The 20,415-nt window shown below is 43.3% G+C and overlaps 1 protein-coding gene across 1 annotated transcript in view; it reads right to left on the bottom strand.

Moving 5' to 3' along the window:
- The window catches only part of cops5 (COP9 signalosome subunit 5), a 40,721-nt gene extending 25,642 nt beyond the window's left edge, over positions 1–15,079 (bottom strand). Inside the window, exons 1-2 of the mRNA XM_078540374.1 lie at positions 14,573–15,079; positions 6,229–6,463 (exon numbers count right to left, since the gene is read on the bottom strand). Of these exons, the coding sequence (XP_078396500.1) occupies positions 6,229–6,463; positions 14,573–14,715 (378 nt within the window). The 5' untranslated portion in view covers positions 14,716–15,079. The remainder of the gene's footprint in view (positions 1–6,228; positions 6,464–14,572) is intronic.
- Between the last annotated feature and the right edge of the window lie 5,336 nt (positions 15,080–20,415).

Below are 20,415 nucleotides of genomic sequence, written 5' to 3'. Positions count from 1 at the left end.
TTGAATGGAGGAGCCAAATGGCATACTGCTGCTCCTAATTTGCATATCCATGATGACCCAACATTGCCTAAAAATCAATACAGCATTTTAATTTATCAAATTATCTGAAATATTTGGGACATTGAATACCTTTAAAGTGGCACCTTCTTATAACTGACCTATGGCAGTCCCAATGCTTTAGCATCATTTGCCTGCCCATACTAAGAATGAGCAATTAAAAGTCTTTGGGACTGTACTGAAAAATATTGCAGCTACAGCTATGCTTCTTCTGATCACCATTTTAACTTGTTTCTGTATATTTGTGCTAATGAGCCTTTCTCCCTGCAGGATTTGTAGAGGATGTTTACATCTTTTGGATCAAATAAAAGATGCAAAACACCCTCTTACAAATCTTGCAGGGAGAATAGGTTTATTAGCACAAATATACAGAAACAAGTTAAAAGGGTGATCAGAAGAAGCATAGCTGCAGCTGCAATAGCAGATCCATTTTTCAGTACAGTCCCAAACACTCTTAATTGTTCACTCTTAGCATGGGCAGGCAAATGATGCTAAACCATCTGGGATTGCCACCGTTCAGTTATAAAAAAGGTGCCACTTAAAAAGGTATTGAATTGTCTGAGATAGTGCATTGAATAAGTACCTACCAATTTAAAAGGCTATATTGATTTTAGGCAGTGATGGGTCACACAAATAAACAAATTAGGAGCAGTGGGCCATTTGGCCCCTTGAGCCTTCTCCGCCATTCAATAAGGTCATGGTTGATCCAATTGTAGCCTTAACGCCACATTCCTGCCAACCAACACCCCTTGACTCAAGAATCTACCTCTGCTTTAAAAATATTCAGTGACACTTCCTCTTTCACTCTCTGGGGAGAGAATTTCAGACTAACAACCCTCAGAAAAAACCTTCTCGTCTCAGTCTTAACTTTATGTTTAACCTGTATCCCCTAGTTCTGGTATCTCCCATTAGGGAGAAACATCCTACATCCACTCTTGTCAAGTTTCCCTCAGGGTCTTATACGTTTCAACAAGATCACCACTCATTCTTCGCAACACCAATGGATACAGGCCCAACCTTTCCTCAGATACCCCCCTCATCCCAGGAGTTGGTCAAGTGAACCTCTCGGAACTGCTTCTAATGCAATTATGTCCTTTCTTAAGGAAGGAGACCAAAACCATACAGTACTCTAGATGTGGTCCTCAAGCAGTTTCAATCAGCTGTTCACAGCTCATTAAAATGTGATCACCTTCATGGAAGCGATTCTGGATGAAAAACTCAACTCATAGGCAGTTAAATTAGGTTTCAAGTTTGAGTCAGGCAGACTATGTGTAACTTGAAAGACTGCATAATTGTTGTAAGATTCTTGGTGACACTATTGGTGAAAACCGTGGTTTTGAATCTGCTTTAATAAACTTAACACTAAGTAGAACTTGAGTCCGAATGATTTATCAATATCTCAATTCTCAGGTTCGAACTTGAGATCTCGAGTGAGATCTTGCATAACTAGGGCCTCTTTTCCCAACCCACACCAGAAATGGGCATTCCGTCAAGGATCTATCCATTTGCCTCTTATGATCCTTGGCCAGGCCCCAGGACATGGTGGGGGGTGCAGTGGTGGGAAGAGAGGGACAAATAACATTTTGTTTAAAGTAGATAAAGTTTGAGGTTCAAAGTGCTTACTAACTGAATAAGGCCACAAGATTCCACAGGTTTTGAACAAAAAGCTCAGAAAAATAAAACAATTTACAATATCTATCTTATACTCTAACATTCAGGGTAAGTATCAGGTACCTGTAAATTAACAGGCGAACTGTGGTTGGACACACCACACGACATAATAGATGACAAATGCGACCAAACCAGATCCCATTGGTTTCTCAACAACCCACCCAGGCGTTTGGTTGGCTTACAATGTGGCAATCTCACTGAAACTTTGTCTCTCTCACAGGGGTTTCCAATCTCCACACCTGAAGATCTCACCTTGGAATTCTCTCCAAAAGTCACTCCCACTCAGATGGCTTCAACAATGGCCCACCTTGCAGGGTTTCAATCTGAGATTCCTTTCCCCTAGATCTCCGAGCACACGCAAGATTCACCTTCCAAGCACAATTCCAAATCTTCAGCCGTGCCAAGCAGAACACCACTGCTCTAAAGGGGTACCTTTGCCCCAATGGCCCAAGCATGGAGTCACCAAACTTCGGCTACCTTCTCGGACCTTCAGGGCTTTTCTCATGCCCATTCCGCTCAAAGTCTGCTCCCTGCAACTCTCTTTACTTCAAAGCCTATTTCTCTGCTCTTTTCTTCTAACTTAACAAGACCTGTGTCTGTCACTGGGCTTTGTTCCTTACCTGGGACTTCATCCCTGTTCCCAGGGACACCCTCACTACACTGGCACTCGGAGTTAGATCATCTGATCTGCCTCTTCGCACCATTCTTATTTCTTCTACGCAGGTGTACACGGCCGTCCCTAGCCTTAAGAGTAGGAATACCCGAACTGGGCACGTGTGGCCATTTCCCAGCTGACGCATGTGTGGAAGGCCTGAGGTATGTCGGGAACCAGGGCTCCCGACCCGAGCTAAAAAAGTATAGGTTTCTTAATATTCTCTCCTTCTGCATTTTTCCCATTGCCAACATCATCTACAGAATCATCTACAGACACGGCATCAGCTTCCACATATATACTCATGACACCAGTCTTTTCTCATCTCCACCACCTGGGAATTGCCAGACTGCTCATCTTGCATCTAAAATTTGGATGAGTTGCAATTTCCTCCAACGGAATAATGGGAGGACAGAAGCCATCGTCTTCAGCTGGATCAAAATCTCCATACCCTTACCACTAACTCCACCTCATCTGGCAACAATCACAGGCTAACTCAAAGGTTCCATGCCCAAAGCTTCAAATCGACCCATACTCTTCATTACAACACTGCCCATCTGCCCTTACATCAACCCATCTGTCATTATAGCTCTCATTCTCACAGCCAAAGCTTCCAAACAAACTAGGATGCATTACCTCAATTAAGCTTTACTTGAAGGAAAGCTGCAGGGCAGAATGTGAGACTGCAAAAAAAAAAAAAAAAAAATTTCTTCCATACAGCTGACTGGTACCAATGAATTCTGGAAATTTTTTATAAATTCTTTTCACAGGATGTGGGCATCGCTGGCTAGGCCAACATTTATTGCCCATCCTTATTTGCCTGAGGCATTGGCAGTGAGCTGCCTTCTTAAACCACTGCAGTCCATGTGCTATAGGTACACCTACTCTGCTGTTAAGGAGAAAGTTCCGAGATTTTGACCCAGCAGTGAAGGAAGGGCAATATAGTTCCAAGTCAGGATAGTGTGCAGCTTGCAGGGGAACTTGCAGGTGGTGGCGTTCCCATGCATCTGCTACCCTTGTCCTCCTAGGTGGTGGTGGTGGTCACAGGTTTGGACGGTGCTTTCAAAAGGAGGTTTGGCAAGTTGCTGTAGTGCATCTTGTAGATGGTACATGCTGCTATCTCTGTGCGATGGTGGAGGAGGGAGTGGATATCGAAGGTGGTGGATGGGGTGCCAATCAAATGGGCTGCCTTGTGTTCAGTTTTTGGAGCTGCACTTATGCAAGCAAGTGGACAGTATTCATCACACTCCTAACTTATGCCTTGTAGACGGTGGACATGCCTTCTGACTCCCCGAAGTGGCAAGTTACTTGCCACATAATTCCCAGCTTCTGTCCTGCTCTTGTAGCCACAGTATTTATGCGGCTGGTCAGTTCAGTTTCTGGTCAATGGTAACCCCTGGGATGTTAATAGTGGGTGGGAGGGAGAACATCAGCAAACATCCCCACTTCTGTCCTTATGATTGGCGGGGGGGGGGAAGAAAGGTCACTGATAGAGCAGCTAAAGATGGTTGTGCCTAGGACACTACTCCTGAAGAACTCCTGCAGTGATGTCCTGAGATGGAGATGATAGACTGCTAACAACCATCTTTCTTTTTGCTAGGTATGACTCCAACCAGTGGAGTTTTCCAGTTTTGCTAGGGCTCCTTGATGCCACACACAGGCAAAAAAAAGAGTTGAAGTGAGCATTTGACCGAGTTTGAATCAATGTTGTAATGAGGTCTGAAGCAGAGTGGTCCTGGTGGAACCCAAACTAAGCATTGGTGAGCAGGTTATAATTGACTAAGTGCCTTTTTTTTTAATTCACTCATGGGATGTGGGTGTCGTTAGCTAGGCCAGCATTAAGGCCAGACCAGGTAAGGATGGCAGATTTCCTTCCCAAAAGGATGGACATTAGTGAACCAGATGGGACATTAGTGGACCAGATTGTTTTTTTTTAAATTACGACAATCGACAATGAACATAAGAACTAGGAGCAGGAGTAGGCAATTCAGCCCCTTGAGCGTGCCCCGCCATTCACTACAATCATGGCTGATCTAATTTTGGCCTCAACTCCAATTTCCCGCCCTCTTCCCATAACCTTTCAACCCATTACTAATTAAAAATCTGTCTATCTCCTCCTCAAATTTATTCAGCGTCCTGGCATCCACTGCACTGAGGTAGTGAATTCCACAGATTCACGACGCTTTGAGAAAAAGTAATTCAGTGGTTTCAGGCTTTTAATTCCTGATTTTCTAATTAATTCAAATTTCACTATCTGCCACGGTGGGGTTTGAACCTAGGTCCCCAGAGCATTATCCTGGGTGTCTGGAATACCACTAGTGACAATACCACTACGCCACCACCTCCCCCTATAGCGTTGTCACTTCAATAGCGCTGTCCTTCCATTACTTTGCTGATGATCGAGGGTAGGCCGCTGGGGCGGTAATTGGCTTGCTTGGATTTGTCCTGCTGTGTACACACAGGACATACCTGGGCAATTTTCCCAAATTGCCAGGTAGATGCTAGTGTTGTAGCTGTACTGGAACAACTTGACTAGGGGCACAGCAAGTTCTGGAGCACATGTCTTCAGTACTATTGCCAGAATGCTGTCAGGGCCCATAGCCTTTGCAGGACCCAGTGCCTTCAGCCATTTCTTGATATCACATGGAGCAAATCAAATTGGCTGAAGACTGGCCTCTGTGACTGGGGACCTTAGGAGGTGCCGAATGGATTATCCACTTGGCACTTCTGGCTGATGGTTGCAAATGCTTCAGTCTTCTCTTTTGTACCGATGTACTGTGCTTCCCCCATCATTGAGGATGGGGATATTTGTGGAGCCCCCTCCTCCAGTTAGTTAATTATCCACCGTCATTCACGACCGGATGTGGCAGGACTGCAGATCTTAGATCTGATCTGTTGGTTGTGGGATCATCTATTGCATGCTATTTATGCTGTTTAGTATGAAAGTAGTATGGTGTTGTAGCTTCACCAGGGTGACATGATATAAGTTTATGTTCAGACTACATAATCCAAAATGAACCCACAGAATCACAACTCTGAACAAAAAGATCAAGCTCACGTACATACCTTTGACAAAGGCGAAAACCTTCAAGTAAATACTTCAATAAAGATAATTCAATTGATGGATAAATGTAATCATGCTAATGAGTTTTTTTTAAGACCCTTACTTTGACAATAAAAATTTCAGTTACTGTGGAGGAAGAAAAGCATATTAACTTTGAAAACCTTTGGGACAGATTCGAGAGAATCCTGTGAGCAGATTGGGCAGAGTGATAGGTTTATATAGCCAACAGGAAGAATGCAGATAGAGGGGCAAATGGATAGATCCTTGAGGGAAACTCCCATTCCTAGTGTGGGGTAGGAAAAGAGGCTATTGACAGAGACACTCTGGTTATGCAAGACCTCATTCCTTAGGTCTCACTTAAGTTCAAACTTGAGAATTATGAGATATTGACAAGTCACTCAGAACAGAGTAGAACTTGTGTAACTTTACACCAATAGATTCAAAACTATGGAGTTTACACCAATAGTCTCAAAGGTTCTTAACAGTTAAATGCAAAGGAAATGCGGACAGAGGAATTCAGAAATGGGAAAAAGTTGGCACTTATGACAAAAATGTAATAATGGGAAGTTGTGCAGATGGATGCAGAATTTATGCTAAGATATAGATGGATACTGGAGTTACAAAAGGTAGTTCACAAAGACCCAGAAATAACTTGTATAAATTAGCAATGTACTTTTCAAAGCTTTAAACTGGATTTACAAATCAGAAATTTGCCATTTGAATATCAGTACTAAAAAAATGCAATATCAGGTGGTGCAAAAATCTGCAAAGTTGTTTGACATACCTGTTTAGCATTCTCAATATAAGCAGCCATGTATTCATAAGCAGCAGCCTGAGCATTGACTCTCGTTTCTGTCCCTTCAACAGGGAGAGCAAAACTGTCCATTATGATCATTGTTTCTCCATCCACTTTACCTAGCATTAAACCCATCACTTCCAGATTTCCCCCTGACCTGGCATGCATCACCATCTTCAAAAGTGCAAGGGCTGAGATCTTACAATACTTGAAGTAATGGTGACTGAAAGAAACAAATTACAATAATTAGAACAAGTGTTTCATTTTGCTAACAATCACAACAAATTTTCTACATTTCTCACTAAAATCTTACAAAACAATGCTTGGTACTATTTAAAATGCAAATGTCAACAGATAGAAAATAAAACAATCTTGATCACACAATATACAAAAAAAGTTATCAACATTACTAAGTATACTAAATCTGTAAAGATCATTGCCAAAATGAAACCTAAACACCAAAGCAGAAATTATAAAATGCAATAATTCATCACGTAGGTAAACAAAGCAAGGCCCCACAAACAGCAATTTACAGGGAGAAAGTTTTTGGTGGCACTGGCTAAGGGAAGGACATCAACCACTGATTTTCTTCTAGTGCTGTGGGTCAGATGGATAGATGTCAGTTAACTTCTCATCCGATGCAGCTCTGTCAGTACTGCACTGAAATATCAGCTGATATTCTGTACTCAAGTCCATGTAGGGGTGTGAGCATACAACATTGTCCTCCAATACGTTTGTTTTTAGCAGCTAATTCAGAATCCAATGTAGCATCCCTCAACCAACATCACAAAAACAGATTATCTGGTCACTTACCTCATTGCTGGTTGTGTGACCTTGCTGCCTGCAAACAGACAGCAGAGTTTCCTGCATGATAACAATGACTACACTTCAAGAAGTACTTCATTGGCTGTGGAGTGCTTTGGCAAGTCCTGAATTCCATTTCCCTGGATTCCCAAGTCTGCACTCCAGCACCAACTCAAGCACAACTTCAGCTGCGCTGAGCAGAATACTACTGCTCCAATGGGGTACCTTTGCCCTGATGGCCCACAGCATGGAATCACCAACCTTCTGCTGCCTTCTAAGATCTTCAGGGCTTCTCCCAAGCCCCCATTACTTGGAGCCTGCCAACAACAACCCTTTTTTTATGCTCGAAGCCTCCTTCTCTGCTCAGAACCTCTCTTTTTAACTGAGACCCCTCCCTGTCCCCTACCTGGGACTCTTGGAGTGTGTTGCTCCAATCCCAGTCACATGATTCAGGTTTTCGCACCATTTACTTTTTGCGCAGGTGCTTTGGGCCCATCCTCAGCTCAGAAGAACTACAAAATGCTGAATTGTGCATGCACCGCCCACTCCCATACGTGCATGCACAAAACTCTCAAGGTCTGTTGGGACTTGGAGTTCCCAGCCTCCACTCTTGAAGAGAAGGCAAGTCGGATCTCACAACACCGACTACACTTCAAAAGGAAAAAATATATACTTCAGTTTTGTAGATAGATTGGAGAAGTTGGCACTGCTTTCCTTGGAGAAGAGATTTGATAGAGGTATTCAAAATCACGTCTTACTGTGGAAAATAGACTGTCAAAGTTCGTGAAAAAAATACTATTGTACTGGGTCACCACTGCAATAGTCTGACCTTTGCAAATTCAGTGCTCCTCAAATAAATGGCATAAAAACATGATCTGCTTTGCACCTGGATTAAGTGTGGCTTAAATTGTGTCTTCGTGAGTCTCAAGTGCATACGATGGAGCCACTTTTGTAACTTATTTTATACATATCTCTAGTTTCAGATACTAACAGAAATGTTGGTGTTCTGATTTAGGATTTATCCAATTAGGCAAAAGTATTAAGAATTGTCCATTGTAAACTTCTTGACCCACAAAACTAAAGAACAAACCAAAGAAGAAACACAAGTGCAAATAGGGCTGCTTTGCATATGCCAGATTGTTCGGGCTTCGAAAGCCCCTCTTGTAGATCATTACCTTACAAGCACCTAAAATTTTCATGTTCAATCACCAGCGAGTTACTAAAAGGCAAACCTAATTTTTCATTAGGCCTCAATGGCTTCTTGTATCTTTGAATGCTGTATCTTCAAGCATTCACATTTGGTGGAAATGATTTAAATAATCACAGAGCAAATCACGTTCACAAACCTGCTGGAGTTTTTTGAGGATGTATCTATTCTGCTAGTTAAAGGGGTGTTGTCTATTTGGATTTTCAGAAGGCTTTCGATAAGGTCCCACACAAAAGTTTAGTAAGCAAGTTAGAACACGTGGGATCGGGGATAATACGCTGACATGGATTTAAAATTGGTTAACGGAAAAAAACAGACAGTAGGACTAAATCGGTTACTCAGGTCCACAGGATGTGACTAGTGGGGTATACCGCAATGATCAGTGCTTGGGCCCCAGCTATTCATAATTTATATCAATGATTTGGATGCAGGGACCCAAATGTAATAGTTTCAAGTTTGCTGATGACAAAAAAAAAACTAGGTGGGAATGCGAGGTGGATGCAAAGAGGCTTCAAGGGAATTTAGACAGGCTGAGTGGGCAAGAACACAGCAGATGGAATGTAGTGTGGAAAAATGTGAAGTTATCCACTTTGCTGGCAAAGCAGAAATTTTGCAGTGAGTAACTCACCTCCTGACTCCCCAAAGCCTGTCGCCATCTACAAGGCACAAGTCAGGAGTATGGTGGAATGCCCTCCGCTTGCCAGGAAGAGCGAGACTCCAACAACACAAGAATCTCGACACCATTCAGGACAAAGCAGCCCACTTGATCAGCACCCCATCCACCAACTTAAACATTCACTTCCCCCACCAACAACAGTGGCATCTGTGCATATCATCTACAACAGCAACTCACCAAGGCTCCTTTGGTAGCACTTTCAGCACCTTCCAGATCCAGGATCTCTACCACCTTAGGAGGACAAGAGCAACAGACGCATGGGAACACCACCACCTGCAAGTTCCTCTCCAAGTCTCACATCATCCTAACTTGAGAGTATATCGCCACTCCTTCACTATTCCTAGGTCAAAATCCTGGAGCTCCTTTCCTAGCAGCACTGTGGGAGTACCTGCACCAGACAGACTGCAGTGGTTCAAGAAGGCGGGTCACCACCACCTCCTCAAGGACGATATGGGATGGGCAACAAATGCAGGCCTTGCCAGTGACACCCACATCCCATGAAAGAATAACAACCATAGAGCCATGGCTAACTACAGAAGTTAAGGATAGTACTGGATTAAAAGAGGCATATATTGCCAATAAGAGCAGTAAACTTGAGAATTGGGAGGGCTTACAGGTAGAGCCATAAGAAATTATAATGGGGAATAAGGAAACGGCAGAGTTGATAAACCAATATTTTGAGAGAGCAAGACTAGACCAAAAATTGCAAGGAACCAAGGGTATAATGAGAAAAAAAACTTGCTTTTATATTGCATCTTTCATGACCAAGGAAACTCCCAAAATGCTTTACAGCCAACGAAGTACTTTTAAAGTGTAGTCACTTATTATGTAGAAAATGTGAAAGCCAATTTGCACACAGCAAATACCCACAAACAGAAAGATGACAATGGCCTGATAATCTGTTTGAGAGATATTGATTGAGGAATCAAAGTTGGATAGGACACTAGGGATAACTTGCCTGGCTCCTTCAAAATAGTGCCATTGAATCTTTCACATCCACCTGAGAAGGCAGGTGGCCGCCTTCACTTAACATCTCATCCGAAAGGTGGCACCTCCACAGAGCTGCACCGAAGTGTCAACTTTGATTTGTGCACTCAGGTCCTGGAGTGGAAGTTGAATCCACAACCTTCTGACTCAATGACAAGAGTGCTACCTAGCCATGGCTGAGCAACCTAAAGTAATTATTAGTAAATAAAAGGTATTCATTGGGCTAAAAGCCAACAAATCTCCAGGATCAAATGGCCTACACCCTAGGGTTTTAAAAGAGGTGGCTGCAAGGATAGTAGATACACTGGTTTTGATCTTGACAAATTCCCTAGATTCTATAACAGTGTCAGATTGGAAAGTGGCAAAAGTAACCCTGCTGTTCAAGGAAGGTGGGACAGAGAAAACAGGGAACTTTAGACCAGTTAGCCTGACATCAGTATTAGGGAAAATGCTAGAATCTATTCTTCAGGATTTGGTAACAAGGCACTTGGAAAAATCACCAAATCAGGTAGAGTTAACAAGGTTTTATGAAAGGGATATCACTTTTGACTGAGCAAGAATATTTTGAGGGTGTTACTAGCAGGCTAGGTAAGGAGGGGTGGAAAAAAATCAGTGGATGTCGTATTTCTGGATCTTCAGAATACATTCGATAAGGTATCACCCAAGAGATTTGTTGCACAAGATTCGGCTCATAGAACTGGTTAACAGGCAGGAAAAGTGTGTAGGAGTGGGCCATTTTCTTCATGGCATGGATCAGTGCTTAGGCCTCAATCCAAATCAATAACTTAATTAAGGGCCCCAGTATAACGTATCCAAATTTGCAGCTGAAACAAATCTAGTAAGCTGTTAGGAGGGTGCAAACAGACCATAAGATGTAGGAGCAAAGTAGGCAATTCGGCCCATCAAGTCTGCTCCACCAGCCAATGAAATCACTGGTGACCTGATAATACTCAATTCCACTTTCCTGCCTTTTCCCCATAACCCTTGATTCCCTTACTGATTAAAAATCTGTAACTCAGCCTTGAATATACTTACCAATCCAGCCTCTACGGCCCTCTGCGGTAAAGAATTCCACAGATTGACTACCCTCAGAAGAAATTCCTCCTAATCTATTTAAATGGGCACCCCCTTACTCAGATTATGCCTTCTGGTCCTAGACTCTCCCACAAGGGGAAACAACCTCTCAGCATCTACCCTGTCAAGCCCTTAAGAATCTTATATGTTTCAATAAGGTCGCCTCTCCTTCTAAACTCCAACAAGTACAGGCCCAACCTACTCTACCTCTCCTCATAAGAAAATCCACCCCTACCCACAATCAACCTAGCGAACCTTCTCTGGACTGCCTCCAATGCCAGTATATCTTTCCTTAGATAAGGGGGCCAAAATTGTTCACAGTATTCTAACTAGTGCCTTGTATAGTTTTAGCAATGTTTGCCATTTTTATACTCCATTCCCTTTGAAATAAAGGCTAACATTCCATTTACCTTCCCTATTATCTGTTGAACTTGTATGTTAGCTTTGAGATTCATGCACAAGGACTCCCAAATCCCTGTGCTGTGGCCTTCTGTGGTCTTTCTCCATTTAAATAATATTCAGCTCCTCTATTCTTCCTGCCAAATTGCATAACCTCACATTTTCCCACATTATATTCCATCTGCCAAGTTTTTGCCCACTCACTTAACCTTCCCATATTCCTCCGTAGACTCCTGCATCATCCTAACCACTTGCCTTCCCACCGATTTTTGTATCATCTGCAAACTTGGCGATAGTACATTCACTCCCCTTGTCTAAGTCATTAATATATCTTGTAAATAATTGAGGCCTCAGCACTGATCCCTGTGGCACTCCACTAGTTACAGTTTGCCATCCCAAAAACACCCCCCTTATCCCAACTCTGTCTACTGTTAGCCAGCCAATCCTCTGTCTATGCTAATATACTACCCCTAACACTATAGGCTATCGTCTTATTAAGTAGCCTTATGTGCAGTACCTTATCAAATGCCTTTTGGAATCCAAATACATTACATCTACTGGTTCCCTTTATCTATCCTATTTATTACCTCCTCAAAGAATTCTAATAAATTTGTTAGGCATGATTTCCCCTTGTGTAGCCATGCTGCCTCTGCTTGATTATATAATGTATTTCTAAATGCTCTGCTATTACATCATTTATAATAGGCTCCAATATTTTCCCAAAGACAGAATTTAAGCTAACTAGCCTATAGTTACCTGTTTTTTGTTTCTCTCCCTTTTTGAATAAGGGTGTTACATTGGCAGTTTTCCAATCCTCTGGGGCTTTTCCAGAATCCAAGGATTCTTGGAAGATTACTACCAGTGCAACCACTATCTCTGTATCTACTTCCTTTAATATCCTAGGATGCAACCCATCAGGTCCAGGGGACTTATTGGCCTTTAGCCCCATTAGTTTCCCTGGTACTTTTTCTCTAGTGATAGTTATTGTATTTATTTCCTCCACCCCACTTTTGCCCCTTGATTTAGTATTTTTTGAATGCTATTAGCATCTTCTACCATGAAGGCTGAAGCAAAGTATTTACTCAACAACTCTGCCATTTTATTGGTTCCCCATTATTATTTCCCCAGCCTCATTCTCTAAGGGGCCTATGTTCACTTTGGCCTCTCCCTTTTTATATATTTAAATAAGCTCTTACTGTCTGTTTTTTATGTTACTTGCTAGTTTACCCTCAAAGTTTATTTTTTCCTTTTTTTGGTCATCTTTTGTTGGTTTTTAAAAAGCTTTCCCAATCCTCTAGCTTACCACTAATTTTTGCCACATTGTATGTTTTTTTCTTTCAATTTGATATGGTCCTTAACTACCTTGGTTAACCATGGTTGGCTTATCCCCTTCCTTGAATCCTTCTTCCTCACTGGGATTACTCTTTGTTGAGAGTCATGAACTATTTTCTTAAACTTCTGCCATTGTTCATCAACCGTCTTTTCCGCTAAACTGCTTTCCCAGTCCACTCCAGCCAACTCTGCCCTCATTCCTTCGTAATTATCCTTATTTAAGTTTAGCACAGTTATTTCCAAACTAAGTTTCTCACTCTCAAACTGAATGCTAAATTGTTCCATTTTATGGTCACTGTTTCCTAGGGGATCCTTTACTCAGATCATTTATTAAACCTGCCTCATTACCAGATCCAAAATAGCTTGATGCCTGGTTGGATTCACAACATATTGTTCTGAGAAAGTGTCCCAAATACACGATGAATCCTTGCTCGTGTCTACTCCGCTAATTTGATTTTCCCAATCTACAAGAAGATTAAGGTCACCCATGATTAATGTATCCCTTTTTTTTACATGCCCTCATTATCTCCTGACTTATCCTCTGTCCGATAGTATAGCTACAGTCAGGGGGCCTATAGATACTCCCACCAATGTCTTCTTCCTCTTGTTACTTCTTACCTCCACCCATATGAAGACTACATCTTCTGATCGAAGATACTTTCTTGCTATCGTACTTATATCATCTCGTCCTAACAAAGCTACCCCACTACTCTTTCCTTGGATGTAAAGGAATATAGACAGGTTAAGTGATTGGACAAGAAGGTGACAGATGGAGAATAACAGGGAGAAAGGTAAAATTATGCACATTTCCAATCTTGTTTCAAAGTAGAATATTGTTAAAAAAAGGTAAGAGACTAGTAAAGCTGAGTATTCAAGAGGGATTTAACAGTTCTTGCACACAAATCACCAAATTAACAAAAGGTACAGCAAGTATACAAGCAAATTACAGTCAGATGGTATGCTGGACTTTAATACTACAGGGCTGGAAATTAAGTATAAGAATGTCATATTGGAATTATCTAAAAGTTTCAGTAAGACCACACCTACAGTACTAAGAGTTCTGCTCTCCTTACCCAAGGAAGGATACACTTATCTTGATGGGATGCAAAGATTCAGCAGATTGATTCCTGGGATGAGAGGACTGTGTTGACGAGAGGTTGAGTAGAATATTCTTTGAAATTTAGAAGAGAATTGATCTCACTGAAACATAAAATTCTGAAGGCTTCACGGGGCAGGTTTAGGGCTTAACCATTTAGGACAGAGATGGAATGAAATTTCTTCACTCAGGATGGAAATTTTTTGGAATTCTCTATGCAGAGGGATGTTGATGCTCGTGGTTATGTTCAAGACAGATCGATTACCTGACCGCACAAACATCAAGGGGCATAGAAAATAGGGCATAAAAGTGAAGTTGATGCAAAACTTCATCCATGATCATATGGGGTAGCAGAGCAGGCTCGAGGCACCGTTCAGCCTACTTCTCGTCTTTGTTTTTAATATATCTTTCACCAGCTAATAAAAGTAATCTGCCATTTGTAAAGTCAGTGCCGCAGCATTAAAGTCAGTCTGTAGGAAAAGTTTAGGAAATTTAACTTGCATACATACTATACAGAAAACAAGAAATACTAAATTGCACGTTGCGGTTGTAATGAAATCAAATTGTCCCTTTGCCCCAAAGTTTTGTCCAAAACACACTTTCTGAATAAGTTGCATTTACTGGGGCTGCTGTTTCTTGATATATTCTCTATAATGATGTAATAAAGGTCGGGCCTACTAAAGGTCTCGATAACTGCTCTTATTCAAACACAGATCCTATCAGGAGTATTAGCAACGATTCAAACATTCAGACTTACTCTTTAGTCCAGGGTTTAGCTGCGAGAATTTCCTGCTGTTGTTTTTTGTCGTATTTGTAGATTTCATCGATGCTCTGAACTTCCTGCATGTTATTCGCTAGCTCCCAGGTCTTCTGGGCGACGTTGCCACTCACACCAGCCATTTTCTCCAACCTAACTATCCCCTTCACTCGGCACCGCGACAACTGCTTTTGTCATTCAACGTTGCACCTCCTCACTAGTTTTAACGTTAACATCAAATAACAACCAAACCGTCAGCGGCCTCGGCCCACTCCCAACGGCGACAGCTCCGGCCCGGCACCACTCACTGCACCACCCAGGGCGGGGGGAAAATCACTCACAGGCAAAATAACACCAAGCCAGCTAACTTATAAATGCCGTTAACAATAGATTCTCAAAGCATTACGTTTTTCTTTTATTTCTGTTCACTGAATTTAACGCCAAGTAATGTAAGTAGAAAGTCTGATTGTGAGGCCTCCTGAGCCGTCAGGGAAGGGTGCGCCCTCTGGAGGAGGAAAATGGAATAATCGGCAAGCAGGGCAATGGGTCTTTTCAATGCCTGATGCCCATTGGACACCAAGAAGAAATGTGACTGTGACCATTGGATTACGCAATAATCAATTCAAAGAATTCATGCAAGTACAAAAATAACTCTTTTGAGTCAAAACAATAAACTAAATTAACAAAAACAAGGGAGAAATCAAGCACAGCCCCTAAGTCAGGTCAGCTGTAAAATCAAGGAAAAACTTTTAAAGGAACCTTAAAAACATCAAACTAAGATGTGATTAAAGGGGTCAACAAAACACCCCAGTCCCCACGGTGCCCACCGGGCACGGAAGGCCTCGATGGTGCCGGCAGACACCGCGTGCTCTGGCCGCGAACGTGCTGCCACAAAGGCGCAATGGGGAAGGGTCGCTGTCTAAGACCTTTCTACCACAGCGCACCGAGAGACTGGGAACTGTTTAGAGCCCCTCGGGCTGTACAGATCAAAATGAAAGGCTGTAAATGATTGTAATATTGTTTGTACTGATGCACCTGGTGATACATTTTGTAAAAGTTTAACCTGGATTGTACCCTTGTAATGTTGTTTTTGAAATGGTTTGGAATGTGATTGAAGATATTTTATGAATAAAGTATATTTTTACAAAAAAAAAAATCCGGCCGCGAATGTAGCTGCAGAAGAGGGACAAACAATCAGGCGGGACTCCCCCGTCGATCGCCCGCTGCCTGGACCTGTTGATGGCCAACTTGGCCAGACCCAGGAGCAGGTTCACGAGGAGGTCCTCCTCCTTCCCGACCCCCTTCCGCACCGGGTCTCCGTAGATCAGGAGCGTGGGACTGAAGTGCAAACAAAATAGTAATAAAAGATTTTTTAAATAACTAAAAAGGGAGTGCAGCCTAAGACACCCTATATATGCATGGTCCACGGACTCCACAAGACCGCAAAAAGGGCATGTGTCCTGGGAGTCCGTGAACCTAAACATCCTCCTATTGTAGGGGACTGCTGCATGCAACACCCTCCAACCCAGGTCCCCGATAGAAAGGGGGAGAACTCCTCCGTAGAGGGCCTCCCATCGGGGGCCTCCGCCGCTGGACGGCAACAAGGCACGCCAGGGCATGTCCGGGTGGCGGACCAGGGCGAGAAAATGGAAGGTGTGCAGCAGCAGTCCGTACAGAAAACCCCTCCGCACCGTGCCAAATGGTACGGAGGGCATGTCCCTGAGGCGGCTCATATTATTGCGGGGCACCGGCACCCCAGGGAGGGTTCGGGGCTTGGGGCCAATGTGGAATTCTGTCCGAACAGGGGAACGTTCAGCCGGAAGATCACCGCGCACCTGGGCCACCTCGAGACCTAAAATGACTTCGGGTCCGAGCACGACCGTTTTTAGGTCTTGGATGGCATCGGCTGCGACCTGGACACTCACTGACGCGCGACGCGCCAACTCCTGTGGGAGCATCCAGCCCAGTCCTCCGCCACCCAGCACGTCCCCGATCCTGGTCACCCCGGCAGCCACAGCCCTCCTCTCCGCCAGCCACTGAAAGGGACGGAGGGGCGGATTCCTGAGCAGCGGCTCTCTGACGATAGCCGCTACTCCTGACGGGGGAGAGCTGCGTCGCGAGGCGACCACGTTCCAGACTTTGATCAGGTCCTGGTAAAAGACGGGCAACACCTGGAAGGAGCCTCCGAGGCCCCTCTGCTCTATAAACAGGAGCTGCACGTCATAATTCAGGCCGTGCACCTGGCGGAAGAAATACGTCGCCAGGGCACACCATCTAGGAGGAGGCTCGACGTAAAGGTATCGCTGCAGGGTCTGAAGACAGAAAGTCGCCACCTGCGTGCATAGGCACACTAGCGCCCGACCGCCCTCCCTACAAAAGTAATTCGCATTTGTTAAGTTTCCTTTGATATTACTTATAATCAGGATGTTATTGTTTCATTTAATTTAAATTGGTGATTAACTTGGGCTAACCTGATCGACCAATCTGGAAGTGCAATGTCACAGACGATTTAAGAATTGAAGCCTGCCTATTTATTTTTGTGGCTCCAGACACTTGCCTACTATTCTAATGATAGGGTAATAAAAATTGTTGCAGGTTATGCACGGGGCAATTGTCCTAATCTTGCTTTAAAAACACAATCATAGACACAGCACAGAAGAACAACCTACATTTATATTACATCTTAACATAGCAAAACATCCCAAGCTGCAGTTTAAAAAAATCGAATGGTACTATTGTCACAGAAATGGACATATGATGTGGCAGCGCAAGGAAAGATTCAAGCAGGCTTGTAAACAAAAGAAGAAGCCCAATGAAATCTACAATGTAGAAGAGCCTGAAACAACAAATTCAGACATTTACTTGTTTAATCTGAAAGTTGGAAAGACCAATATTTGTCACAGTGAAAGTAAATGGCAAACCTGTTAGAATGGAAAGGGACAGGGGGGCTTCCACTAAAGAAATTGGGGGACATACCTTCAGATATTTGAATAATGGTAAACATCAATTAAGTTTAGAAGAAACAGCCGCCATCTAAAAACATACAGCTGACGACATTCAAATAAAAGGCATAAGCAGAGTGATTGTCCATTATGGAGGCCAATTGGCAAAGCTATGCTTTAAGATGGTAGCAGGTGAAGGGCCAAGCCTCCTATGGTGAAATTGATTAAAGGAGATTAAGTTAGAATGGGCTGAAATATTCTAGTTGAGAGCAAGTGGACTGCCAGAGCTACTTAGAAAGTATGTCACAGTCTTCAAGGATGAACTGGGGAAAATCCAGGGCCTGCAGGCCAAGATTCATGTGGACCTGGAAGCAACTCCTCACTTCATGAAGGTGAGACCGGTGCCGTATGCCCTGCGAGAAAAAGTCGGCATCGAACGGAACAGACTAGAGAAACTGGGCGTTATATAACCTGTTCAGCTCTCAGAATGGGCAGCACTCATAGTCCTCAGCCTTAAACCCGACCAAAGCATCCGAATTTGTGGAGACTACAAACTGACGGTTAATAAAGTAACTAAGCTAGACAGGGACCCCATTCCAAAAATCAAAGACCTGTGTGCCAAGCTGGCAGGAGGTACAACATACACAAAGCTTGACATGAGTCATGCTTATCAACAACTAAAGTTGGATAATGCCTCCTGGGAATTTGTCACAAGTAATACCCACAAAAGGTTGTACCAATATACACGATTGCCTTTCAGTTTCTCCTCCGCTTGCGCCATCTTTCAGAGAACAATGGCTAGCTTACTGCAGGGACTGACCCAGGTTGTAGTCTATTTAGATGATGTATTAGTGATAGGATTCACTAGAAAAATAGCATTTGGCAAACTTAGAAGCCTTAAAATGTTTCTTGCAAGCTGGAGTGCATTTAAAAGAAGGAAAATGCACATTCCAAGTGAGGGAGGTAATCTTTTTGGGTCACTGGTTAGATTCGCAGGGCCTCCACCTGGCTGAGGAGAAAGTGAGAGCCATAAGAGAGGCACCTGCACCAAAGAATGCCTCAGAGCTCAAATCATTCCAAGGAATGATCAACTACTATGGGCGGTTCTTACCCAATTTGTCTACAGTGCTGGCCCCCCTCCATTCTCTACTCAAAAAGAACCAGCGTTGGTCTTGGGAGGTGCCCCAGAGAGAAGCTTTCATAAAGGTGAAACAATTGTTGCACTCGTCCAATCTATTAGTGCATTATGACCAGACAAAAGAATTGGTGCTGACATGTGACTCACCTCCTTACGGAGTGGGAGCAGTGCTCTCTCATCTGATGGACGATGGCACGGAATGGCCAATAGGTTACGTATCAAGAAAGCTCACCACAGTGGAAAAGGGATACACACAGATAGAAAAAGAAGGCCTGTCCATCATCTTTGGTGTCAAGAAATTTTACCAGTATGTACACAGCCGCTATTTTACAATTGTTTCAGACCACAAACCATTGCTAGGATTGTTTAATGAGGATAAGGCTATATCACCCATAGCCTCAGCAAGAATACAATAATGGACCTTAATTCTGGTAGCATAAAAATATACTTCCATACATAGGCCTGGCAATCAAATCACAAACACCAATGCCCTCAGTCGTTTACCTTTACAAGAAAATGATAAGCATGCCCCAGTTCCACAGGAACTTGTTTTACTGTTAAATTTCTTAGATTCCTCACCGGTATTTGCTTGACAGATTGGAGACTGGACAAGCCTGGACCCAGTCCTATCTCAAGTACGAGAACAAGTGCTACATGGTTGGTCACAGGAGCCCGTATCTGACGAAATGAAACTGTACTTCAACAGAAGACATGAAATAACCAGCCAGGCATCTTATTGTGGGTAGCACGAGTAATTGTTCCTCCAAAGGGAAGGGAGCCACTATTAATTGAACTACACAGTGCCCATCTAGGAATTTCCCGAATGAAAACCATAGCACACAGCTAGCTATGGTGGTCTGGGATGGATGGTGAAATAGAGAGTTTAGTAAAGCACTGTACGCAATATCAGCAGCTGCAAAAGTTGCCAGTGACAGCTCCATTAAACCCATTGGAGTGGCCAGGTAGACCCTGGGTGCCATTAGACATTGATTACGTTGGACCTTTCCTGAGAACAATGTTTCTGCTCCTTGTCGATGCCCATTCAAAATGGTTGGACATATATGAGGTGACGTCACCAACGTCGGCCGCTAAAATTGAGAAACTATGTCAGAGTTTTGCCATTCACAGACTACCAGAAATAGTTGGTTCAGATAACGGCATGGCATTTGCAAGTGCTGAGTTTCAATGGTTTATCAGCCTCAGCGGTATCACTCATGTGAAAACTGCACCATACCACCCTTCCTCAAACGGACTGGCCAAAAGGGTGGTTCAAACATTCAAGGCAGGCATGAAGAAGCTTACTGGCAATTCCTTGGCAACCAAGCTAGCAGGCTTTCTTTTTCATTACAAGACGACCCCTCACACAACAACAGGTGTCACACCTGTGGAGTTATTGTTGAAACGCCGTCTCAGGACCAGATTGAGCTTAATAGTGCCAAATTTAGAGGGGAAGGTGGAAAGGAGTCAGGGAAGCCAGAAAACTAGACATGACTGGTATAGTCGTGAGAGGGAATTTACCGTGGAAGAGCCGGTATACGTGAAAAATTTCGGGGAAGGACAATAGTGGATACCGGGTGAAATAAGTGTGGTGACTGGACCTCTATCTTACCACATGGAGGTGGAAGGCCAGATCATCCGTAAACATGTGGACCATTTAAAGAAGAGGGAGACCAATCACTAAAATTTGGTTCCACCAGTGATCATGACCGAGTCTGCATTTCCTGTTGAGGATACTCAATTCAGGACTGACCTGTTAGATGTTC

The sequence above is a fragment of the Cetorhinus maximus genome, chromosome 4, assembly GCF_964194155.1.
Source record: "Cetorhinus maximus chromosome 4, sCetMax3.hap1.1, whole genome shotgun sequence".
NCBI classification, from domain to species: domain Eukaryota; kingdom Metazoa; phylum Chordata; class Chondrichthyes; order Lamniformes; family Cetorhinidae; genus Cetorhinus; species Cetorhinus maximus.
The sequence above is the reverse complement of the archived record's forward strand: the minus strand, read 5'-3'. Positions and strand labels throughout refer to the sequence as shown.